Here is a 27,144-nt window from a genome sequence, read left to right as displayed (position 1 = left end):
ACCATCATGGATACAAGTGTTTAGATGCTTCAACAAGAAAAGTTTACATGTCTCGTCATGTTATTTTTTATGAAAATAGTTTTCCATATCAATCACCCCAACTACCTTCTCCGCCTACACATATGCCACCTACCACTTCTCTGCAAATTTCAAAAATTTGTCCAAATGAGGAACCTGTTCAAGTATCTCATTATGTTACTAATGCCAACCCACCAAGTTCTTTGTCTCAAGCTCATCATTCTGTAGGAATAGGAAGTGAACCTCTAGCTTTGGCAGCCGAATCTAATCCAACTATTAATAGTTCATTGGAACCACTTGATCAACATGAACTCTCTGTTTCAAAGAACTATCACAGCATGGTCACCCTATCTAAGAATAATATTTAGTGTCCAAAGAGGCTTCTAGATGGCTCAATTCGATATCCTCTTCCGCATGCCCTCCTTGCTGCAACTAAAGCTCTTTAAAATGAACCAACATGCTACCCTAAAGCCTCTAAACATAGTGAGTGGCGGATGGCTATGGATTTTGAATTTGATGCACTTTTGAGAAATGGAACTCTGACTCTAGTTCCACCGAAATCTAATACCAATGTCGTTGGCTGTAAGTGGGTCTTCCACATCAAGAGACAAGCTGACGGTACTATTGAATGCTATAAAGCACGACTGGTGGCCAAGGTCTTCCACCAACAATAAGGGTTTGATTTTATGGAAACCTATAGTCCAGTTATTAAACCAGCAACAGTTCGAATGGTACTTACTATCACTGTCTTCTATGGCTAGCCAATGCATAAATTGATGTGTAAAATGCATTTCTTCATGGAAGTTTACATGAGGATATTTTTATGCTTCAGCCGCCTGGCTATCAATATCCTCAATTTCCACACCATGTCTACCACTTTCATTGCTCATTATATGGTCTTCGTCAAGCTCCTTGCACTTGGTTTTCTTGGCTAACAAATAAGTTAATTACTTATGGATTTACTGGTAGCAAGTTAGATGTATCTTTGTTCATCTACCGCAATGAGTTTGTAATTATTTTCCTATTAATTTATGTTGATGATGTCATCATAACAAGCTCTTCTGTTGCAACTATCAATGATGTCATTAAAAATCATGCAGACTTCGCTATCTAGGATATTGGCCAATTGAATTTTTTTCTCAGTGTAGAAGCTTTACATTGTGCTAATGGTCTTTACCTCTTGCAGCGCCATTATGTTACTAATATCTTGTTGCGATCGAGTATGGACAAGGCCAAACCATGTACAAATCCAATGGCAACATCCATTAAAATATCCAAGCAAGATAGCCCTGAATTTGCAGATCCAAATCTATTCAAAAGCATTGTAAGAAGTCTTCATTATCTCTCTTTCACTCATTCGGATATAGCATTTGCAGCCCATCATGTCAACAAATTTATGCATGACCCGAAAGTCCTCATTGGCAAGCTGTAAAGCGCATATTACGCTACTTAAAAAACACAATTTCCTTTGGACTATTCTTGCCAAATTCATCATCATTAAATTTTCAGGCATTTGCATATAGTGACTAGGTAGGAGATCGTGACAATCATCGGTTAATTGGTGCCTACTGTATTTATCTTGGATCAAGTCTAATCTCATGGAGTTGTAAGCAGTAAGCCACAATCGCTCATAGCAGTACAGAGGTTGAGTATAAAGCACTTGCTAATGTTGTAGCCGACTTACAGTGGCTACAAAAACTTTCAACTGAATTTGGTCTTCAAACTACGCAGCAACCCATTATTTGGTGTGACAATATTGGTGCAATATATCTTTCTACTAATCCTATTTTTCATGCTGGGACGAAGCACATTGAGATAAATTTCCATTTTGTGCATGATCTTATCAAAACTGGAAAGCTACAGGTCAAGTTTCTGTCCACTAAAGATCAGATTACTGACTTACTTACCAAACCTATAGCTACTAATTGGTTTACACATATTCGATCCAATCTCAATGTCTTCGAACTTCCCTTGATATTGTAGCAACGTGTCAAGGATCAAGTCAACCAAATTAGCATGCAAATAATGAGGCAAATAATCAAGAGAAGTCATCAATCCTGGAGCCTAAAGTTTAGCTATTTTGAATCTTTTCAAATTTAAATTTGTAACTCATAGGTACAACTCACGGCATCTATTATGCATCAATTTGCCTTTAAATAGTATGTACATGATATACATTCAAATCAATGAAAATATAATTTCAAACACTTTCCTTATTCTAAATCTTACAAAATACATGTGGTCGAGCAGCAACTATTGCCTATGCTATTTTGTGACTTTTTGTTATTTTGGGTTGTTGAATTGTACGGATATTGGCCTTTGTTCTGTTGGACTATTATTTTGAACATAAACTATTGCCACATGTAGAGAGGTTGGGGTGTTATTTTGTTATATGCTTGTGATCATGTGATTTTTTTATATGTTATTTTGTTATATTTTGGGATTATTATACTATAGATATGGGATTTTTATGGATTGTACATATGTGATTTTATTAATATATGAGATTTTACCATTTCTGTACATATGTGATTATTATATTATAGATTATTGGATTGTAAAAATGAAAATGAATATGATTGTTGGAGGTTATTACAGATAATAAAAATAAAATATAAAAGTAATTCAAATATAAAAATTAATTAAAGAAATATAAATAATAAAAAAATAATAATATTTTATTATTATAAAAAATGTGATGACTAAAAGTTTCAATGTAAATTTTAAGTGTTTAGTAATTTGCTAAAAGTCTCTAAGATCAATAAAGCCTCTGGTATTGGGTGTATGCATTAAAGGTGGTTTTGCAACAACGTGTGAAGCTAACATGTGGCTTGGGCAAGTGATCCTCATTTGCTTAATCAATTGATACTATCCAGGCAAGTGAAGGTATGTAGTCTCTCAAGGTAGATCAGAAATGGTATACTATTGAAGGTGAACAACCTCCATAGAAGAAGATATAAAAGGAAATTTATGCATTCATTTCATAATAATTTTCCCCTAACTCAATCCATATTGGTTGACAATTATAAGAAGAATGAAGATACTTTGCCCTTCATTTTGACCGCTCATGTATTTATTTATTTTTTATATTTTTTGCTTTTACATACTAATTAATGAAGTGACTATTTGTATATTAATATTTTTTTATATTTTTTTAAAAACATTTAAAAGTGTTAAAAAATATAAGTTAAAAACCTAAAAAAATAAATTTTGCTCGGAAGGCACGTCACCCTATCAGCACTCTTCTAACAAATTGGTAACAAGCCAGACAAATTCCTCCAAGGCACCACCCCGCACTACTAACAGAAATATAAAAGAATTCAAGAATGTTACTCATAATCTTATATCACACACTTTATATATTTTAAAATTATTTTTACTATTTTTTATTTTATTTTTGTTAAACTAATTAAGTTATTCTACTTATCATCCATATACGAATATACCACATACTTGTTATAGAAAAAAAAAAAATTAAAATAAATGTGGTGTCTAGTGTGTAGGGATGATTTGTAGAATTATTAAATATGTGACGCCCCCAATTCCCCACGCCCGAACACGGGAAAATCGAGACGTCCGGATGGTGACAACCCGGGTCACCATCCCATCGACGGGTGCCAAGTGTGTGCAAAGGCAACAAGTGTGCACAAGAAAAACGCAGCGGATAATGAAAGTCATATAACTAAGTACCAGAATTTTTTTCTTAACATAATACAGACTGTTTAAAACATACATAAATAAAATATTACAAAAACCACAAATACAGTTTTAAACAAATATAAAACATATCATCAGCAACCCGGCGGAGCCGCATCCTCGGGCTCAGCCTCCTCCTCCTCATCCTCATCACCTGCACCAAAAGCTACGGAACCACAAATGGTTCCGCAGGTAAGTAAACCCAAACGCTACCAGATAAAAACACATAGGACTCAAACAATATGCATGAAACATGCCCAATGCACAAAGCCCATAAAACATAATTTTTTCCACACACGCCAAAAATCCCATTTGGCCAAAAAACATATCCTTTCCGAAAAACACGCCAAAAGTCACATTTGGCCGCCAAAAGTCCATTTGGCCCAATATCTCGCCAGAAGTCCATCTGGCCCAATATCTCGCCAGAAGTCAATCTGGCCCACGCCAAAAGTCCCATTTGGCCTCACAAACCATTATCCAATTTTAACCGTATGCACCATGACCTCCCCTAGGGGTCATCCGCACACCCTGGCTCCAGTGCCACACCGCAGAGTACCACTACGCATGTGACACCTAACGAGCGATGCCCAGTTCCGCGCCCCGCGCGTTCGTAGCCAAGCATCCTCTAGCCCTCGCCAGCGAAGGGCCACGGAGTCGGTGAGTAGGGCGATGCCCGGTTCCGCGCCCGGCGCGTTCGTAGCCAAGCATCCCCTAGCCCCGCTCCCGTCATCTCTCTCGACAACTCAGGGGACATCACTCAGTTTATTCCGCTCCCGAGTGACCAGAGGAGCTCCACCGAGATAATAACCCATCCCGGCTTGGGCTCGTGATACACACGCACCCGCAATACACTTACGCCAATACACAGGCTTTTCACATAAATCCACAAACACGCGTGCATGCACCATGTAATGCCATAACAATGCATAATAAAATAATCCAACAACATAAAACAAATAAACAGGCAACTCCGTCCTCCATCCATCCGACCCCCGAAACTCCTCGGACTCAGTCCGGAATCAACAACCAACAACAATAAATAAATTGAATGAGCGATATATATTTAAATCTGAAAATAGGGTTTGAAAAATACTTACAGCGCTATATGGTATTTTTAGAAAGCTTGCGGCGTTGCAAACGGCGGAAGAAAAGCAACGTAACAGTGTATTTTACACTGTGTCCGTGGGTAATAAATTACCCACTTTTGAACGGGGACAAACTAGAGCTTAGGATTGATAGGGAATGGTCTAGGGATGATTGTGAAGCTATTGGAAGTGGTGGTTGGCTGTGGGTGGCGGCGAAAACGCCGGAAATAGGCCGAAAAACTCAAATCGGAAAGCAAGCTAGTAGGAGCTGTTCCGGTGGTCGTTGGAGGCCGGAAATAGGTGGGTTAGGACGACAAGGAGTCGGTGATGAAGTGGTGAAGAAATGGTGGCCAGAGGTGGAGCGACGGCGGCGGATCGAGCCAAAAATCGTGGGGCTTCAAATGGCTTTTCCGGCCAAACGGCCGGCCGGATGGGGGAGATATTTGGTGGGAAGGTGCGCCGGAGGGAGGGGGTTCGAACAAGACCGGCGGCGAGCCAAACGGTGGCCGGAAGGCGGCGGTCTGGGCTGAAGAAGATTCCGGCGACAGGGGTGAAAACAGAGCAGGTGCAGCAACTTCCGACGGCTCTCGAAAGCTAACGGCTGGTCCGATGGCTCTGAAAATTGGTGGGGATGATCTATGGTGGAAGGGGAAGAGAATGGTGGTGACGGCGCACCAAACGGTGGCCGGACGGCGGAGAACCGGCCGGTCAAAGTGGAGGCAACGGGAATGAGAAAAAGAGGGAGGATGCACGGGGAGAGGGAAACCGGAAAGGAAAAGAGAAAGAAAAAGAAGAAAAGAAGAAAAGAAGAAAAAGAAAAAGGAAAAAGGGAAAAGAAAAAGAGAAAAGAAAAGAAATGAGGTCCAGTCCTCACTCCGGAAACCAAAACTGATCCGCCGAAAACGATTTTAAAAACCGTAAAACGACTAAATAAAATAAACACCACATCAAATAAATTAAAAACAAATTTAAAACACATTAATTTAAAATAAATAAACTAATATATTAATTAAATTAAAAACAACCCTTCAGTGAAAATACACGCAAAAACGGGTCATCACATCCTCCCCTCCTTAAAAACAAATTTCGTCCTCGAAATTTTGCAAGATCAACTACCAGCGCCAAAAAGATACCATAAACAACTCCGATTATACTTGAGAAAATCATACCATCAACCATTTCCACACAAGTATGAAGAATGCACTTCCCAAAAATACTTCTATAAGCAACTCCATCATATTCGCACTAATCTCCCAGAAATGCATCACGTCTAGAACTCTTAAAGCGGCCACGTAAACCGAAATCACCATATCTTGGTAATCTAATAGTCACTTCCAAAATAAACCATCAATAATCATCATTTGCACAACTAAAATATTACTCTCCAATTACAAGTACCTGCTCGAAATTTCGAGTCGTCACTAATTACCCAAATTCAGCACAAAATTTAAATACCTAACTATCTCCAAAAATCACGTTTCCGTGCGCACTCTGATAACCCGCCAAAATGCAAAAAGACTATATCCTCATAAATTAACACCCTTGAATACAAGCTAACTCTTAACACCTGAAAGCAAGAAAATCCTTTATCACATTTTGATAGAAAATATAGTCTCCCAAAATCATGAATTTTCACTCCTATCCTTCAATTATCTCTAGCTACCCTAATCAATCAAAATTCCGCAATGACACCCATGATCATCAACAAAAAGACAATATCAATCAATTGCAACTTCCAAATTAAAAACAAGCAACATTATCACCAATACGCCAATCTCATCTAAGATTGAGAACAAAAGGCTCGGATCCGTCCCGACCAACTAATAAAGCACCTATAACTCCTACCTAACAACTTACACTTTCAAGATCATCATCTAAATTCTGAATATCGTCTAATTTAGAGATAACTAAATTCACTACGAACCACGATTAAATTCACGATAACCTTAATAAACCCTTCTTATAAACTCACTTACCTACTCCTATTCTCATAACCCTAATATTAGCACGACTATTTCCTTCAATTGCATACAAAATTAAATCTCAAGATAGGCCATGCTATTCAAACCTCCAATCCATCAAAACTATGGCACTACTCTCCTGACTTCTACTGCTTATTACCTTACGTACCTGTTTAGGCTAATCACCGTTGATTCCCAAACTTCCACTTTCAAGATTTTATTAATCACTACACATGGCGACTCAACAATCTCTCTTCTAGTTAAATAAAATGTATATAATTCTCCCAATCGGACACTCAAACTCCAAAAGAAAGTATAGCCTCAAAATTTAAATTCCTGTGTGACCTCAAGTCACAATTAATTCTCTAAGATAGTCTCCACAATAAATGCCAACTATCACTCCAATTGGTAACCCACTTCAACTGTACACTCCGATCAACTCACTAAGAACTCGAAGTTAAAATCTATTGAATTTAATACTATCACATCTAATCCATTTCGGTACTCACCAAAGCCACTTCTCTCAAGCCAAAAAGAGACTAGGATTTGTACTCTCCGAAATCCATACACTCTCACCACCACTATAAATGGATCTCATGTACCCTTAGCTAAGATCAATAATCATTCTAACGTATAAGTGATCCATCACTTCCATTTCCAACATCCACACCTTATCCTCAAAATAAACAAAATTTCATTTCCCAAAACCTGCATCATCTATTATCCTCAACTCGGTATGAATCAATCCTAAAACTTGTCACTATAACCTCGAGCTATAACAATTATTGCCAACCCACATTCCATTGAGTAACACGCTTCGACTGAACGCTCCAATCGATTTACCACTATCATGTGTCAATCTCATACGTCCTTAGCCGAAACCAATAGTCATTCCAACGTACAAGTAATCCATTACTACTATTTCTATCATCTGGACTTATATCCGCAAATCAACATGAATCATTCCTATATCTGCTTAACTTATACCCTTAATATAAGCAAATAGTTAACGCTTAAAACTTTGTACAGAAAATGACCTTAAACCTGCTAATAATCCGTTCCCAAAAGTCTCTAGAACATAAGGTCTCAACTTCAATCGAATTCAATACCAACAATTAAGCTATTGCTTCCAAAACCTCAATGGGTCCATATCTTCCGAACCGACAAAAATCATTTCCTAAAATCGGTTACCACAACCTCGAGTTAACAATAGTCATTTTCTGAACTAAGTCAATATCTACAATCCTCAAAGAAGTATATGAGCTATATCATTACCTTCCATTCTCAAAGAAATGTACCCCAGAAAAATTTCATATTATTAACTAAACTCTGATCAACCCCATTTTAATGGTTGCAAACTAATCACTCTCCAGAGTGGATCAAGCTAACGCCCCAAGTCTGTAAAATTAAGAAGTCAACTCTTATTATAAATTGGTCCTTCAACTCTGTAATTCTAAAACCTTAAATCAAATAAGAATAATTTCTAAAATTTCTAAGATCAATGAGCTTACACCCCATAATAGGACAATCGGCTCCCAAAACTTTTAAAATCTAATACATTAACGGATAATAAATCATTTTCTGAAATCCTCGAGATTAATAGCTTTAATCCAAAACATTCACCTTAAAACTTGTAAATTTTAAAACCCCAATTGCCACCAAAATGTTCATCCGACTCAGCGAAATTTAAAACTTGAAATTTAATTATTTCCCCCAAAGCTTGTCGAACCTAAAACCTTAATTACCAAAATCTTATTTCCTAAAATCTATAAGGCCTCAAACCTTAGATAAAATTATCTTAAACCAATCCTTAAAGTTCGTTGAACCTACACTCTCCTATTCTATAGCTTCATTACATAAATTCTACAAAACCTAAGGCCTCAACCATCTTAAGCGACTTAAAGCTAACTCCCCTCCTTAGTTGCAACTTACATTCCTACTCCCAAGAAATTGCCTAATCCATGTCGTTCCCTTCTAGCCACAATATTATGAAAATAACCCACCTTTATAAAATTCAACCCTACTTCACTAAGAATTTTTTTTTTTTTTTTCAACGACATTCTCAATAGTACCGTCCTCCTGCCATAGCACAATCCTCAATCCCACTTTAACACCAGACAAAACAAAACAAAACAACTTAAAACAAAATAAACAAAACAAATAAACAACATACTTGCAATTCAAATAAAATCAAATCAAGTTAAAGAAAAACAAATAAAATCATCATAAAACCAAAAACCAAAACCAACATCACACAGCAAGAAACAAAAGAAACCAGCATGCAAAAACATAACCAAATAAATAAAAACAAGCAAACAAGCTCAAACAGATAAACAAATAAAACAAATCAAATAACAACTTTACTTAACATAATTTTAAAACACAAACTTTAAAAAGCATTCTGGTACTGCCTACGAGACATGTGGTTTTACCCAGAGCCAAACCGCTCTGATACCACCTGTGACGCCCCCAATTCCTCACGCCCGAACACGGGAAAATCGAGACGTCCGGATGGTGACAACCCGGGTCACCATCCCATCGACGGGTGCCAAGTGTGTGCAAAGGCAACAAGTGTGCACAAGAAAAACGCAGCGGATAATGAAAGTCATATAACTAAGTACCAGAATTTTTTTCTTAACATAATACAGGCTGTTTAAAACATACATAAATAAAATATTACAAAAACCACAAATACAGTTTTAAACAAATATAAAACATATCATCAGCAACCCGGCGGAGCCGCATCCTCGGGCTCAGCCTCCTCCTCCTCATCCTCATCACCTGCACCAAAAGCTACGGAACCACAAATGGTTCCGCAGGTAAGTAAACCCAAACGCTACCAGATAAAAACACATAGGACTCAAACAATATGCATGAAACATGCCCAATGCACAAAGCCCATAAAACATAATTTTTTCCACACACGCCAAAAATCCCATTTGGCCCAAAAACATATCCTTTCCGAAAAACACGCCAAAAGTCACATTTGGCCGCTAAAAGTCCATTTGGCCCAATATCTCGCCAGAAGTCCATCTGGCCCAATATCTCGCCAGAAGTCCATCTGGCCCACGCCAAAAGTCCCATTTGGCCTCACAAACCATTATCCAATTTTAACCGTATGCACCATGACCTCCCCTAGGGGTCATCCGCACACCCTGGCTCCAGTGCCACACCGCAGAGTACCACTACGCATGTGACACCTAACGAGCGATGCCCAGTTCCGCGCCCCGCGCGTTCGTAGCCAAGCATCCTCTAGCCCTCGCCAGCGAAGGGCCACAGAGTCGGTGAGTAGGGCGATGCCCAGTTCCACGCCCGGCGCGTTCGTAGCCAAGCATCCCCTAGCCCCGCTCCCGTCATCTCTCTCGACAACTCAGGGGACATCACTCAGTTTATTCCGCTCCCGAGTGACCAGAGGAGCTCCACCGAGATAATAACCCATCCCGGCTTGGGCTCGTGATACACACGCACCCGCAATACACTTACGCCAATACACAGGCTTTTCACATAAATCCACAAACACGCGTGCATGCACCATGTAATGCCATAACAATGCATAATAAAATAATCCAACAACATAAAACAAATAAACAGGCAACTCCGTCCTCCATCCATCCGACCCCCGAAACTCCTCGGACTCAGTCCGGAATCAACAACCAACAACAATAAATAAATTGAATGAGCGATATATATTTAAATCTGAAAATAGGGTTTGGAAAATACTTACAGCGCTATATGGTATTTTTAGAAAGCTTGCGGCGTTGCAAACGGCGGAAGAAAAGCAACGTAACAGTGTATTTTACACTGTGTCCGTGGGTAATAAATTACCCACTTTTGAACGGGGACAAACTAGAGCTTAGGATTGATAGGGAATGGTCTAGGGATGATTGTGAAGCTATTGGAAGTGGTGGTTGGCCGTGGGTGGCGGCGAAAACGCCGGAAATAGGCCGAAAAACTCAAATCGGAAAGCAAGCTTGTAGGAGCTGTTCCGGTGGTCGTTGGAGGCCGGAAATAGGTGGGTTAGGACGGCAAGGATTCGGTGATGAAGTGGTGAAGAAATGGTGGCCGGAGGTGGAGCGACGGCGGCGGATCGAGCCAAAAACCGTGGGGCTTCAAATGGCTTTTCCGGCCAAACGGCCAGCCGGATGGGGGAGATATTTGGTGGGAAGGTGCGCCGGAGGGAGGGGGTTCGAACAAGACCGGCGGCGAGCCAAACGGTGGCCGGACGGCGGCGGTCTGGGCTGAAGAAGATTCCGGCGACAGGGGTGAAAACAGAGCAGGTGCAGCAACTTCTAGCGGCTCTCGAAAGCTAACGGCTGGTCCGATGGCTCTGAAAATTGGTGGAGATGATCTATGGTGGAAGGGGAAGAGAATGGTAGTGACGGCGCACCAAACGGTGGCCGGACGGCGGAGAACCGGCCGGTCAAAGTGGAGGCAACGGGAATGAGAAAAAGAGGGAGGACGCACGGGGAGAGGGAAACCGGAAAGGAAAAGAGAAAGAAAAAGAAGAAAAGAAGAAAAGAAGAAAAAGAAAAAGGAAAAAGGGAAAAGAAAAAGAGAAAAAAAAAGAAATGAGGTCCAGTCCTCACTCCGGAAACCAAAACTGATCCGCCGAAAACGATTTTAAAAACCGTAAAACGACTAAATAAAATAAACACCACATCAAATAAATTAAAAACCAATTTAAAACACATTAATTTAAAATAAATAAACTAATATATTAATTAAATTAAAAACAACCCTTCAGTGAAAATACACGCAAAAGCGGGTCATCACAAAATACATAATAAGAGAATGTTTCAATTAAGGGAGCGCCTGGCAGCCAATCATGGTGTATATACAAGTTTTACATCAACCAATCAAAAGATGCCACATAAGAGTTTCTATAAAAGTGTAATAAACATGGATGTAGTGAATCTTTAAGCTTTTCATTCCTTAGATTGATACTTTTCTCTCTCAACTTTTTACTCCCATTCCCCCCCTCCATTTCTCTCTCATTCGAATAATTGGACCCCCATTCTCAAACTTCTGCTCTCTCACAGTATCTCTCACATTCGGTTGCTCTCTTCAAGCCAAAGAGAGGTGTTTTTGACGTGCTCACAAGTTTATTTTTTCTTTTCTCTTTAAGCTTCTTTCTTCTACTTTGATAGGTATTGCAAAATAATCTGTTTAGCCATTATCTGTAGCATTAACCTGTCTCACAAAAAAGTTTGTCAAGTTTGAGAAACAAATTTTATTTTTTGTAGCATTAACCTGTCTTTTTTTTTTATAATAAAAAAGAAGAAGACGAGTTAATGCCAAAAAAAAAAAGATTTGTCTCATTACAAACTTGTAGCATTATCTGTAGCACTGCAAACTTGACAAAAAAATTTGTTTTGTTTTTTTTTCCCCTTTGAAAATGACTTTTTTGAATTGTTGTTAAAACCATATCCACTAACACAAAGAAAAATGATTTTTTTTTAAATTACAAATCATTTGTACTACAACAAAATAGCCCACCAAAAATTTAAGAAAATCGTAAAGCACGTGATCCCAAATCAGATACTTTTTAGATTACCTGCATGATTGAATAAAATATGTTTAGGTTGAAGAAATGCATTATGAAAATGATGTTTATATTACTTTTTAAGTATATAACCACAAAAACTTTCTCTCATTTGTTTCCTTTATGATAATTATTAGTCACCAAAAAATATGTTTCCAGTAGTGCAATCTTATTTTACTTAATGATGTTTGTAGCCAATTTTATTTTTGAGTACTATTCCATTAAATCATTAACTATTATGCATGCAATTTTTGTTCTATAAATGACATGTTTTTCATAATATTAGATGGAGTAAAAATTTGAGAGATGAGTATTTCTAGGGATCATGTTAAGGTATTAATTTTGCTAATTCTAGTGCCGATGAAGTTGAAATAATTGAAAATTTAGATGTTGAGGTTGAAGAAGATAGGAACTTGCCCAAGGAACTAAATATCGCGTTATCTTCATATGTGGAGTCGTATGTGGGGCTACATTTGACGATATAGAAGATGCACATAATTGCTATAAAACCTTCTCTAGAAGAACTAGTTTTAGCATTTGAACAAACCATATCCAATTGTCAAAGGAAGACATATCACTGATTGGGGTAGAACATGTTTGTTCAAGGGAATAGTTTTGTCTCCAGAATTTGAAATCAAAAGATAGAGTAAGACTCGAGGTTGCAGAAACAAAGATTGGGTGTAAAGTGATGATGATAATAATGAAGGATGGAGAAAAATGAGTTGTGTCCAAGTTTGTACTCCAGCATAATCATGAACTGCTAACACGTAGGAGTACAAGTTTTCTTCGTGGGCATAGTGGGTAGCACTAGTACAAAAAAATTTAGTAGACACACTAAACGAGTCAGAGACTTTTTGAGGAAGGAGTTTGGTGGTAACTATAATATTGGTTGCATTAATAAAGACGCTCAAAATTATTTGAGCAATCAAATGAGACAGTTTCTGTGAAAGGGAGACGCACAAAGCCTATACACTTACTTTTAGGAAAGCAAACGTAATCATCCAGGTTTTGTGTATTCGATCCAAGTCAATGAAAATGGATCGATGGGAAACTGCTTTTGGACAGATGCTAGATTGTGGGCTGCATATTAGTATTTCGGGGACGTTATAACTTTTGATGCCACATACCTCACTAATCGCTATAAGATGCATTTGGTTCCGTTTACTAGAGTTAATCATCACCATCAATCTGTGATGTTTGAATGTGCCTTACTCATAAATGAGATAGCCAAGTCTTATACATGACTACTGAAAACATGGTTAGAGGTGATGTTTGGTCGTGCTCCATCAACAATAATCACCGATAATGACAAGGCAATGGCTAATGCCATTGCAGAGGTATTGCCCAATACAACTCACAAATTGGGTTTATGGCATATATTATAAAAACTTCCTGAAAATCTAGCTCGTGTCCATAATAAGTATCCACAATTTCAATAAGATTTTCACCATTGTATTCATGAAACACTCACAATTGAAGAGTTTGATTTGGAGTGGATTGGAATATTATTAAAATACAAATTCGAAAACAATAGTTGGTTGTTGGGTATTTATGCGAGGAGGGCAAAGTGGGTGCCAACTTACTTGAGAGGCATATTTTGCCTCTCAGCTCAACAAAGTGAGAGTATTAACAAGTTTTTTAAAGACTTTGTTCATTCAAGTATAATGGTTCGTGATTTTGTCCATCAATATGATAAAGCATTGAACACCCATTATCTCAATGAGAAAGATATGAAGACAAAAAAATTACGAAATCAATTATAAGAACTTGTTTCAAAGTAGAAGTGGAAGCAGCCAAGATCTACACAAGAAAGTCATTTTTGAAATTTCAAGAATGGCTATTTTGTAGCCAATGATAAAAGGCCTCTAAAACACGTGAGGAAGATGAGAGGAAAATATATTTAGTGAGACCTGATGGGAAAGAAAGTCCAATATATGAAGTAAAAATTGGGAGGAAAAAGCTTTATATTTCTTGTATATGTTGTAAATTTGAATGTATTGGATTTTTATGCCGCCACAGCCTACATATTTTTGGAAAAAAAAAGTCTATGATGAACATCATACTGCAATCATATGTTTTAGAGAGATGGACAATTAATGCAAAAAGTCACGTGATACATGGCATATATGGTGATGGGGGGCCAGTGGACACACTCCCGACTGAATTAGTCATGAAATATCATTTGATGAGGCGGTTTTATGAAGTTTCTGAAATGGTGTCGCAGTCTATCCAGATACGAGCATGTCTCGAGGGGCATAGAGAATATCTAGCAAGAATTTCTTTTAATGAATTTTAATGACGAGAATGTTGAGGAGGATCAACCAGTCAATAGGCAAGTACTCTTCAACCAAGAAGCGACGATGTAGCATCTGTAAACAAGATGACCATGTCAGAACCAATTGTACATCAAATAGGTACTTAGAATGTGGTAATTATGTTTCTAATTAATTACATTTCTTCAATACAATTTTTAACTTTATTAAGGAATCTATTCTTTTTAATAGGCATATGGGGGGGGGGGGGGGTACAGGATGACCATGTCAGAACCAATTGTACATCAAATAGGTACTTAGAATGTGGTAATTATGTTTCTAATTAATTACATTTCTTCAATACAATTTTTAACTTTATTAAGGAATCTATTTTTTTTAATAGGCATATGGGGGGGGGGGGGGGGGGGGGACCAAGCTCAACTATATTTAACATATCTTCAAATTCGGGCTCTACCACAATTGCATTTGACATGTTTGAATACTATGACACATGGTATTTTGAATTTTTCCTTTTTTATTTATTCATCTTTTAATATGAACCATTTTTTTGTTTGTAGGCATATGGGGGAACCAAGCTCAACTATATTTGACATATCTTCAAATCCAGGCTCTATCTCAACTGCATTTGACATGTTTGAATACTATGCCACTTGGTATTTTTTATTTCTCTTTTTTTATTTATTCATCTTTTAATATGAACCTTATTTTTGTTTGTAGGAATATGCCAGAAATTAGTTATACAACTATATTTGACATGTCTCAAAATCCGACCATGTCACAGGATCATGACTTTGGTGCTTCGTGAAATTTTCACGCATCACAAAATCATTAATTCATGTCCAAGCTTTGGATGAAATGCTTTGCTAGAGTTGCTTCATGAATTATGACATATTTTGAGAAGCCATTTTAACACATTTTGAAATGTTTGATATATTTTGACACGTTAATGACATATTTTGAGAAGCCATTGCATTTGTTAATGTTAATGCTACAGTGGATTTATTGCTTGGTACACAATAGAGTAAGCTTGGTTCTTTAATATCATCATATTGTTGAAGTCGAAAAATGTATAAACAACTGTAATTATATCATCAAGTATTTAATATTGTTTAAAAAATATATCTTGACAACAATAAATATTATAAAATTTTAATCTTTCAAATAATAATTCAAAGCGTCTAAGTTGGTCAAAATTGAGTTCTAGTCTTCTAGAACACACCATAATTGCAATTTGCATCTTGCAACACATTTTAAAGGGATTGAGCCATATACTGGCTGCTACAAATACCAAGCCAACGTCTTGTTCATGCGGTTTACTTACTTCTATTTATTCGGAATATTTGTTTACATCCAAAACAAAAATACAACCAAATAACTAAGCAAAAGCAAAATCTAAAGTACAAAGAAATTTGATTTTATTTTACTATAGAAAAAGCACGAACCGATCTCATATATTTGAAAATTTAGTTAGAAATCAAAACACCAACCATTTTGCTACTAATCGCCGAATCGGGTAGGCTCAGGCCTGCGAGGCCTACTGACTTCACTGATAGCTTTGTTCACAAGATTGTCTTCGTCTTCGTCTTCTTCCCTTCTTGATGATCATGGAGTGACAATTATCAAAGCCAGTTTTCCGATTGTGGAGCCACCATTATCAAAGCCAGTTTTCTAACAATGAAACTCGGAATTTCACTCAAGAAAAGAATCTTGGGGCATAAGGAGAAAAATTTTTGTTGCAACTTCCTAAGAGGGTCACGATTATTGGCTGTTAGCAATGGTTGGCGCAGCTAAATGACTAGAAACCAAGAGGAGGAGATGCAACTATTGGAAGCTAGAAACTGCTTCTGCAAGTTGTCGTGCATGGGGGAACAGTGGGGTGGGAGTTATTCTATTTTTCGTGTAATGCTCCCCAAGAGACAAAAAGTGCGAAAGAGGGAGAGAAATACTACTATTGTGAGAGACAGGAGAGAGAGTGCGAGAGAGGGAGAGAGACGACCGAAAGCTATGAAATGAAATCTCTTTTGTAGAATGAGAAAAAATACTCTCAAGCGCACATCCATGATATTTTAAGTGAGTCTCTTACATGTCTATTGTTTATTGGTAGGTGTAATTCTAAGCTTTGCACCCATTCTGACTTGAAGCTTTTCTCTTCAATGAATTCTAATCATTGAACCGACCACAAACCCATTTATTTAAACTATATTCTAATAACTGGTTCTTAGCCCATGTCATTGCTCAGCCCAGGAGCCCGAAACCCAAGTACATCGCATCTCTTCTTCCCCTCTGTTCTTCCCTTAGCTTCTAGATCCACCCGTGATATTTTAGTATTTTCCTGTAGATTAGCTGCTAAAAAATTCAGTGGAGTGGCTCATGTGGATTATCAATGGCAAGGCAATAGATTGAAACATTTTCGTCCTAGAGGAAACAGAAAACAAGGAGAAAAAACCATAAGTATAAAGGATGTGTCTGGCAAACGATCACTATCGTTAATCTGCATGTCATTACATTGGCGGCATTGTGCGCCTGTGATAATTCCAATACCTAAGCTAGTAATAAGTGAATGATAGTAATTCAAAAATACTTAATCTGATAATTTGAGAGTTATCTGTGTCCTTATATATAGGCGTGGAGAGCATTAGTGTCATAAGTAGATTAATTTTGTACAACACTTAGCCATTAGAAGGTTTATTCCTGACATATTGAAATTATCTAACCGCCATGTTATTCATATTACTAAGCTAAGGGTTTATCTCCCTAATAATCAAGGTGGTTATAGTTTGTGTTAAACTACAAAATTCCTTTTGAGTAGTTATCCTTTATGGACAATGGACTGGACGTTGGGTCCTAATATTGGACTAGACTAATATTAACTCCTCTAATAAGCTATTGACTAGAATGGGATAAGATAATGATGGGGCGTAAGGAGAAAGGGAAGGACTTCGGCCTGAGGGGAATTATTTTTTGTTTTTGAGATAATGAGGAGAATATTAGATTGTAATATTACTTATTTACAATCTTTACACGTGTAGTGTATGTTTATTTTTATTCTTTTGTATATAGTACCTTAGTGAAATATAAAATGTATAAATAGGAGACTTTTGAGTCTTGTACAAACACGGGTATTACTTTTTCTAATGCAATGGATGACATTCAGTGGAAAGAAGAGAGTTTAATATGGTATCGGTAGAATTTTTTTCGCAATTACCCTTACTTTCCCTTTCGTGTTTCCAACGTATTTCCCTTTCGTGTTTCCAGCCTGTTTCCAGTCTTCCTTTTCTTTTGCGATTTTCTCTATTTCTCACGTCCTTCCTATGCGATTTCATCTCTTGATTTCATTCGATTATTTTTGTTTGGCTCCTGATCTTGTTGTTGTGTGAATTCGATTTCAATTTCATTTCCTTGATTTGAATTTTTTTTCCCTCAATCATAAACCCTAGAATCATGCTTGAGACAGATTCATCCTCTTCTTCCCCTCCCGTTCTCAACGTAGAAGCCGATCCTCGTAGTCCTTTCTATCTAACGACTGCAGATCATCCTAGTGTGCTTCTCGTTAGTGAGAAACTCCATACAAGCAATTACCATTCCTGGAGCCGATCTACGTTTCTTTCCTTGAAAGCGAGAAACAAGTTAGGTTTTATTGATGGATCTCTTCATCCTCCTGCTCAAACTGATTCATTGTTTTCTTCGTGGAGCAAATGTGACACTATTGTCCTCTCCTGGCTCCTAAATTCCTGGTCTCCTAAAATTGCTCAAAGTGTCATTTATATTGATACTTCTCGTGCGATGTGGCTCAAATTGAAGGAGCGTTTTTCTCAAGGGAACGGACCTCGTGTATTTGAGTTGCAGACTGCCATCTCTGCCCTACGACAGAATCAAAGTGATGTAAGTACTTACTTCACTGAATTGAAAGTGCTTTGGGATGAACTGTTGAATTATCAACCTCTACCAATGTGCATCTGTCGAGGCTGTACATGTAATTCATCCAAGACTTTTGCTGCATATCATCACCAGAGTTATGTGATGACATTTCTCATGGGGCTTATTGATGTATTTGATGCTGTGAGAGGTCAGATTTTAATGATGGAACCTCTGCCATCTATTAACAAAGTTTTTAGTCTTGTTATACAAGAAGAACGCCAAAGGCTTCTTAGTCAGAGGCATACTCCTTTTGTATCTGTTGAGTTTGTTGCTTTAGCTGCTAAGCTAGACACTGTAGTTAGGAATTTTAAACTTGTAGTCACTGTGGCATTTCTGGCCATACAGTTGACTGGTGCTACAAAATCCATGGATATCCTCCTCACTATAAATTTCGAGATAAGACTAAAGGTGTTAATGCCACTGCCAATGCTGTTCAGAACACTGATTTGACTTCCTTGTCGCTTACTGCGGATCAGTGTCAACAATTACTAGCCTTAGTCAAACCAACTGCTTCCTCTCCACCTTCTTCAGCAAACATGGCTTTAATTCTCAATTTTTCAGGTAAATCTAATTCTGTTTGTGCCTCTGTTGATTCATTTCACTCGAATTCTTGGATAATTGACAGTGGTGCATTAGACCACATGATTCGTTCTCCTTGTTTCTATACCAGCAAGCCTGTTATTGTCTCTCATTCTGTCAAGTTACCTAATGGTACATTTGCTCAGGTCACACATATTGGTGATGTTGCCTTAAGTTCCTCTCTTATTCTCACCAATGTTTTATGTGTACCTAGTTTTACGTTCAATCTTCTGTCAGTCAATAAAATCACTTAAACATCACAATGTTGTTTGATCCTTAAATCTCATCATTGTTTCTTGCAGGACCTAGTAACCTCGAAGATGATTGGGATGGGTGAAATGCAAGATGGCCTCTACAGATTGACTTTTCCTCAGTCATCTATCATTTCTAGGGAATCTTCTACTCCTACATCTTGTTTTTCCATTCAGTCTAATGTAGCCTTGTGGCACTTTAGATTAAGTCATCCATCTTCTTCTAGATTGCAATCTTTACAGCAGTTTATTCCTGTTTTGCATTCTAAATTTGATACTTGTACCACTTGTCCAATTGCAAAACAGAAACGTTTATCTTTTCCTATTGGTCATCATAAATGTAATGCATCATTTGATTTGATACATTGTGATATTTGGGGACCAATGGCCTCTTCTACTTATGATGGTTTTAGATATTTTCTCACCATAGTAGATGATCACTCTCGGGCTACTTGGGTATATGTAATGAAATCTAAGTCTGAAGTTGCATCTTTACTACAGTCTTTCTTTCATGTTGAAACACAATTCAATCTCAAAATCAAAGCACTTAGGTCTGATAATGGTCCTGAATTTGCTTTAAAATCTTTTTTTGCTTCCAAGGGAGTGTTTCACCAACTAAGTTGTGTTGCAACTCCACAACAAAATTCTGTTGTGGAGCGTAAACACCAACATATTCTTAATGTGGCAAGATCCCTTCTTTTTCATGCTAAACTTCCTCTTTGTTATTGGGGAGATAGCATCCTTACTTCTGTTTATTTGATTAATAGAATTTCGAGTCATATTCTTTTGAATAAGACTCCTTATGAGCTTTTGTACACAAATCACCATCTTATACTCATCTTAGGGTGTTTGGCTATTTATGTTTTGGCTCAACACTCTCTCATGCTCGCTCTAAATTCTCTCCTAGAGCTATAAAGTATGTTTTTCTAGGTTATCCTTTTGGTGTTAAGGGTTACAAGTTGTTAAACTTAGAAACTCATACTTGCTATGTCTCTAGAGATGTAGTATTCCATGAAGAAGTATTTCCTTTCGAATCTTCTTCATCAACACCATCCTGTGCTACAGATTCTTCTCTTGGTCCTCTACCCAATCCTGCTCCTAATTCTAATTTTAATATTACTGCTCCTTCACAAACTGAGATCAGTAATATTAATTCAAATTTTTCATTAATTTATCTTAGAAGGTCATCTAGGACTCGACATCCTCCTTCATACCTTCATTTCTATCACTGTCAACAAGTTGCTGCTTTGCATTCACCTTCTCCCACTGATCACAAGGTTGCTGGTCTTCCTTCCTCCCACATTTCTCACCCAATCACCAGGTATTTGACATATGATAAACTTTCTCCATCTCATAAATCCTTTGTTCTCTCTACGTCTATTCTTGTTGAGCCTAAATCTTATTCTCAAGCTGTCAAATATCCTGAATGGAGGGAAGCTATGCAAGCTGAAATTTCAGCTTTAGAGTAGAATTGCGCTTGGGATTTAGTCCCTTTACCCCTTGGTAAACGCCCAGTTGGATGTAAATGAGTGTACAAGTTGAAGCTGAAGTCTGATGGGAGTGTAGAAAGATATAGGGCTAGGTTAGTAACCAAGGGTTACACCCAGCTAGAAGGACATGACTACTATGAGACTTTTAGTCCAGTAGCCAAACTCACTACTGTGAGAATTTTTCTTTCAATCACTGCTGCCAAACAGTGGCCAATTTTCCAGCTAGATGTAAACAATGCCTTCTTGAATGGTGAGCTTCAAGAAGAGGTTTACATGTCATTGCCATCTGGTTTTGACAGCAAGGGGGAGTCAACACTTTTTTGCAAACTTAAGAAATCCTTGTATGGCTTGAAACAAGCATCAAGGCAATGGTTTGCAAAATTCTCATCGACTTTGTTGCTTAATGGGTTTACTCAATCAAGATCAGACTACTCTTTTTCCAGCAAGCAAGAGGGTACTTCAGTTATCTTTCTTCTTGTGTATGTAGATGACATTTTAGTCTCAAGTAATGATACTGCTGCTGTAGAAGCCTTGAAGTCATATCTGAACAGTCATTTTAAGATGAAAGACCTAGGTCTTTTGAAATATTTCTTAGGCCTTGAACCAGCCAGATCTGCTAAGGGAATTCATCTATGTCAGAGAAAGTATTCTCTGAAAATTATTGAAGATTGTGGCTTGACTGGTTGTAAACCAGCATCTTCACCCATGGAACAAAATTTGATTTTGAATGCTGAAAGTGGGGATGAGTTAGAAGATCCTTCTCAATTTAGGAGATTAATTGGTAGGTTGATTTACCTAACCATTACAAGACCCGATATTGCTTTTTCAGTGCAAAGATTAAGCTAGTTCATGCATAGGCCTTGGGTACCACATATGGCAGTAGCAAACAGGGTGGTTCAATATGTCAAAGCCACAGTTGGCTTAGGATTATTTTTCTCATCTGCTTCTACTGATTTCCAGCTCGAAGTGTACACAGATTCAGATTAGGCAGCATGCCCAGATACTAGGAAATCTGTCACTGGTTACACTGTATTTTTGGGGGATAATTTGGTCAGTTGGATGTCAAAGAAGCAACAAACAATTTCCAGATCTTCGGCTGAGTCAGAATATAGGGCAATGACAGCTGGGGTTTGTGAAATACTTTGGCTGAAAAATTTGTTAGCAGATTTTGGGATTTCACGCTCACAGCCAGCTTTAATGTACTGTGATTCACAAGTTGCTATTCACATAGCTTGAATCAATTTAACCATCTCATTGGCAAGATGGGACTATTAAATATATATAGTCCATCTTGAGGGGGAGTATTAGATTGTAATATTACTAATTTACATTCTTTACACGTGTAGTGTATGTTTAGTTTTATTCTTTTGTATATAGTACCTTAGTGAAATATAAAATGTATAAATAGGAGACTCAAATTTTGAGTCTTGTATTACTTTTTCTAATGCAATGGATGACATTCAGTGGAAAGAAGAGAGTTTAATAGAGAACATGTTTTAAAGAGAGAATGTGGCTTTTCAAACACAACAAAATGTTACAATTTGTATACTGAATTGACCACCAAATCATATGTAAATCTCGCTTGCTATGTGGCTTCTTCTGCTGATAGGATGGTAGAATAAAACATTTCTACAAACTTGTTCAAAAAACTCGAGACAAACTAAAATAAACGAAGGTTACAACTTACAAATGTTCAAGTAGAAAGCCTCCTAAACCTTATTTGCGCACCATGTTGAGGCTGCAAGCTTACAAACAACATTGGAGCATGAACATAGGTTGGAGATACCACAAAGGAGAAATGTCGAATGATCATGGCTAGGACGATTTTCACCTCAACTATGGCTAAGTTTTGACCAACGCAGATTCTGGGACCCAACCCAAACGGGACGAAACATGCTAAATGCTTTCGAGGCTCCATAAATCTATATGGGTTGAACTTATTAGCATCTTCACCCCAGATCTCAGTGTCATGATGGACAGCAGTCAAGGCACAAAAGAGCTGTGTGTCAGCAGGAATGTCGATGTCCCCGATCTTAACCTTCTTACATGCCTGTCTCATCAACATCACAGCTGGAGGGTAGAGTCGAAGTGTTTCATTGATTATCATGCTTATCTGTTAGGAAAATGGCAGGCAGTGAAATGTATATGAATGGGTAAGAAATGCTTCATGAAATGATATCTGAAATTAGATTGTCAATTTTGTTTTAAAAAAAAAAAAAATAGTCAATTATTATATTGGGTAACTAGTCATGCATGCTATTATTGACATTACTTACTTTTTCTGTACTCCCCTTTCTTTATCTATCCTATTTGAGGCTGAAATTCTGTGTGAACCAGAACCAATGTGCAAGGCTCCACAGAAAGAAAAATGGCAATTTGATTACATTTCTTATTAATAATTCACACATCAGTTCACTTCAAATACTATTTAAAAAGAAAAAAACTCACCATCCCCTTTGATTTTCCCTGATTCTGACACATATCTAATTGAATTCCATAAAAAGATAGCAACTCTTCCGAAAAATGTTATAAAAGTTGACATGTTATTAAGAATGCAAACTTACAATCTTGAGGTCGTTTAATTTCTCTGCAACTAGAAGCTCGTTTTCATGGAAGATGCGATCCACTTCTTCCCGTGCCCTGGTTTGCCAATCCTGATGCAGGGCTAAAAGAAGAAGTGCCCAAGTTAGAAGGTTAGCAGTTGTTTCTTTTCCTGCAAAGTAGAAGGTCTTGCATTCATCTATGATCTCCTCCACTCCCAGTATTTCCTCTTTGCCATCCTGATTCTTATAAGAAGACATTAACAGACCAAGGAGATTTCTTGAATCTTCTCTTGCTTTCTCGTTGGTCTCAATCAGCATCCTTATAGAGTCTCGAGTTTCCTTCTCTAGTCTCCACCTTTCTTTGTTCATCTTAGTAGGCAACCACCTATGCGTTTACAAGAAGCCAAAGAATCAATTAAAAGTTATCATTGAACCTGTATAAAGAAGACTAAAGCCTCTAAAAAAACTCATTTGCTTAACCCTTTTTCTAGTCAATACAAAAATGGTTCACAGATGTAACCCAATTAATGTACTATGAAATATTGAAACTCCCTTGATATTGTTCTTACCACAATGACATGAGCAATGAGTGAATTAATGAAACTGACAAATACACTATGTCTCTAAAAAAGACATCAATTACTGACAGCAAGCAAAACTAAACATCTTTAATCATGGGTTTCATAGTCTCATATAAGTTTTTCATATTTCTTCTCAAGTCTCAGGATTCTGTCTTGTATTTATTTAAGTGGGCAAGTTTTGGATTTAGAGTCCAAGACAATCTAAATACACCAAAGGTATAAATTTGGAGTTGAATTGAACTTTAGAAGTTGGAACATAGAGGTCACCTGAATCCGGGAATATATATACTTCTGACAGCCTTGGAGAAAAGATGCATTTGCTGCTCTTGTAAATTGAAAATGCGCCTTCCTTCTTCAAAACTGCTTCCGAAAGCTGTTCTTGATATTATCTCTGCTGAGAGTTCATGAAGCTCTTTATGAACATCCATTTCAAACTCGTCTCTCCCTCCTCTGTTTTCCTCCCACTTATCGATCATCTTTATAGTACTAGCCACGATTTCTGGTACCCAACACTGCAAAATTCATTTCAGAAAGTTATAAATATCAAGATCTTTCCCACTTTAAACCATAATAATATGTCCAGACATTAGACAAAAGCTTTCACATGAGGAAAGTTTGGTAACATGTCCAAGCGACTGCCTTGTAAAACAATTGGATAACAATATACTTAGCAGTTCTTATACAACTATTATTAATTCATGCCACTTCAATTCTACCAAAAAATAAAAAAATAAAAACAAAAAAAAAAGTTTCATACATTTTTCATAAAAATAAATTTATAAATTGACGTGACTTGATTTGATATGATATTTTTTTATAATAAAATAAATTTTACAATCTAACTTATTACATTAAATAAGTTGGTGAGTTTAATGTTATGGTATCTTTTATGAATTAAACATTTCTTTTCTACAAACTCCAATAGACTTGTAAATTAATTATAATATCCGTTTGGATGTTAAGCTGGGTTAAAAAGAATTGAACTATTTATAAATAGTAATAAATTGAAATGATCGAGTAAGTTTTATGAGATCCATTTAAAATAAGTTTAGATATATTTAAATGTTAATATGAATTTAAATATATTTATAAAAAGTTAAAAATGATTATGAGTCCTGTGTGTAAAAAAATGTTGAATTGAAAAAGATTGTGAATTTCACGTATAACAAAATTTTAATTGAAATTAAGTTAAAATGAGTTTAATTATTTGAGAATTTGATATTTAATCGTTAAATTCAGTTTAAAATTAAACTGATAAATTAATTGTTTTCTAAAAGTATAAACGACATGCCGTATACAAATGTCTTAAGAGAGAGAATGTGGGTCACCTTGACTCGCTCCATATTGAAGGCTTGGTTTGTGATCCGTCTATGGATGGCCCATTTCTCGCCCGAAAGCCCAACAAGTCCCTGACCGAAGAGAACATTAGCCAAGGGATTCTGCCGGATCTTTTCGAATGACCCGGTTGTGTTCATAAGGACTTCTTTGATCATGTCCGGGTCGGATATTGCCAGCCTCGGATTCGACCCAAACCAGTACAGGAAGGTCTTCCCGTACATCCCCGACCACCTGAAGTAGAAAGGAGCAGCGCGGTGGAGGATGTCGTGGTCGAAGGTGATCATTGGCTTCGATTGAGCATCGGCGTAGATTCGCCGGATTTCGGCTGAGTTACCGGTGATCAAACGGTAGCCGGGACCCCGAACTCCTTGCTTTCGGAAGTGGTTCTCGATTCTCCGTGGGACCCATACGAACGAGTACACGAACTTCAAGAGGAAGAGCAGGAAAATTACCAGAAGAAAGAGGACAATATTCATGGTGAACTGTGAGAGAGAGAGAGAGAGAGTGGAACTTCAGAGCCCAGAGGGCGTTGAAATATATATATATATTGTATAATATGTTTAATTTTTATTTTTTCACAGCCAATGACGTCGTGTGCACATCATGATATACTAACCATTAAGGCTGGCCATGATTGGACTTATCAACATTTTATAGCAAGAACTTTTAAGAAAAAATAGCAGACTTCGAAAATTTCCTGCAATGCAAAGGAAATTGATCCTGTTGCTAAGACAACGAAGTAAAAGCATATGCTGTCTGGGACTGAAATTTCGAATTTTGTGAAGAGTTTTTACAATTGGGTTACAGTGTTGTTCTCTGGGATGTTGATATAGCATTAGCTGCAGAACCCTTATTTCATTTAGTAAAGATAATCAGTCGTAAATTATGCAAGCATCACACGATCGTTTCGATAAAAAAAAAAAAAAAAAAAGATTTATTATTATTTTTTATATAAATCTTATATTTACTTATTTTTTTAAAAATATTATATAATATTTATATACTCCACGACAGCATTTCTTTTCTTTATTATACTTAGGAATTTAGATCTTTAGTATGTGAGTGCATGTCAAAATCTAAATTCCAAAATATATACTTAAAGCTTTTGTTTCATACACTTGACACAATCTGAGTCCATGCAATCCCCCAATCCTTGTTCCTCCTTAGTTCAGTTCTGATGTAGTTTATACAATCTTTTAAAGCCTTTTCTGCCTGCTCTGGTTATCTATTATGGCTGTAATTATGTCCATAGCATCTCCTTTAATGGTGATCATTTGAAAGCCAGCATGGTTAGCTAATTTGCAGGCCACTTCAGCAGCTTTAAATTCTGCTTCATAAGGGAATCTGGTGTCAACTTTCTCCACCCATGCTTCATGGAGAATACCTCTGGTCTCTACCAATTGCAATAGCATTGGCATGATCTGCTTTTAGCACCGCATCAAAATTTATTTTCCATCATCCTGCTTTTGGTGCTATCTATAGCATCTCTTCTTCCTTCCCATCCTTTTTCCATGCCAAGATGTGGTCCTTTAGGGATCGTGCTGAGAAATGGAATAACCCTATGAAGAGAAGACATTTGAAGAAATGCCTCAAAGGGCGTAAACCATTTCAGAGTATGTATTACAGAGTGTATTTTTCTCTATATCCTTAGCACACTATGCTATACAATATTTATAGAGAGGAAATCAGTTACCAAATGATTTTACAAGAAGTTTCTAGAAGTTTCCGTAAATATTCATCTAGTATTCTGAGGTGGCATCACATGGGTTTTGCATGACTGTTGTGTGCCATTCTGTTGAGCATTCTATTGTGGAGATGAGTGTTGTGGTGCAGAGTATTCTGGTGTGCTAACATCCCCCCACGATTCAA

At 37.2% G+C, this 27,144-nt stretch overlaps 1 protein-coding gene across 1 annotated transcript; it reads right to left on the bottom strand.

Moving 5' to 3' along the window:
- Positions 1-22,277: 22,277 nt before the first annotated feature.
- On the bottom strand, positions 22,278-25,819 carry LOC122297770 (cytochrome P450 734A1-like). The gene is made up of 4 exons (XM_043107962.1): positions 25,266-25,819; positions 24,205-24,449; positions 23,378-23,741; positions 22,278-22,926 (listed from the first exon to the last, which is right to left on the bottom strand). The coding sequence occupies exons 1-4, from the start codon at positions 25,749-25,751 to the stop codon at positions 22,507-22,509; spliced, it is 1,515 nt and encodes a 504-aa protein (XP_042963896.1). The 5' UTR covers positions 25,752-25,819; the 3' UTR covers positions 22,278-22,506.
- Between the last annotated feature and the right edge of the window lie 1,325 nt (positions 25,820-27,144).

The sequence above is a fragment of the Carya illinoinensis genome, chromosome 15, assembly GCF_018687715.1.
Source record: "Carya illinoinensis cultivar Pawnee chromosome 15, C.illinoinensisPawnee_v1, whole genome shotgun sequence".
In the NCBI taxonomy this organism is placed as follows: Eukaryota; Viridiplantae; Streptophyta; class Magnoliopsida; order Fagales; family Juglandaceae; genus Carya; species Carya illinoinensis.
The sequence above is the reverse complement of the archived record's forward strand: the minus strand, read 5'-3'. Positions and strand labels throughout refer to the sequence as shown.

What these genes read in the sequence shown, in the direction of transcription:
- LOC122297770 (XM_043107962.1), bottom strand. Translation starts at nt 25,751, where the DNA reads ATGAATATTGTCCTCTTTCTTCTGGTAATTTTCCTGCTCTTCCTCTTG. An exon ending in TCAATATGGAGCGAGTCAAG is followed by an intron (nt 24,450 to 25,265) that starts GTGACCCACATT and finishes TGAATTTTGCAG; the next exon opens with TGTTGGGTACCAGAAATCGT. An exon ending in ATATATATTCCCGGATTCAG is followed by an intron (nt 23,742 to 24,204) that starts GTGACCTCTATG and finishes GTAAACGCATAG; the next exon opens with GTGGTTGCCTACTAAGATGA.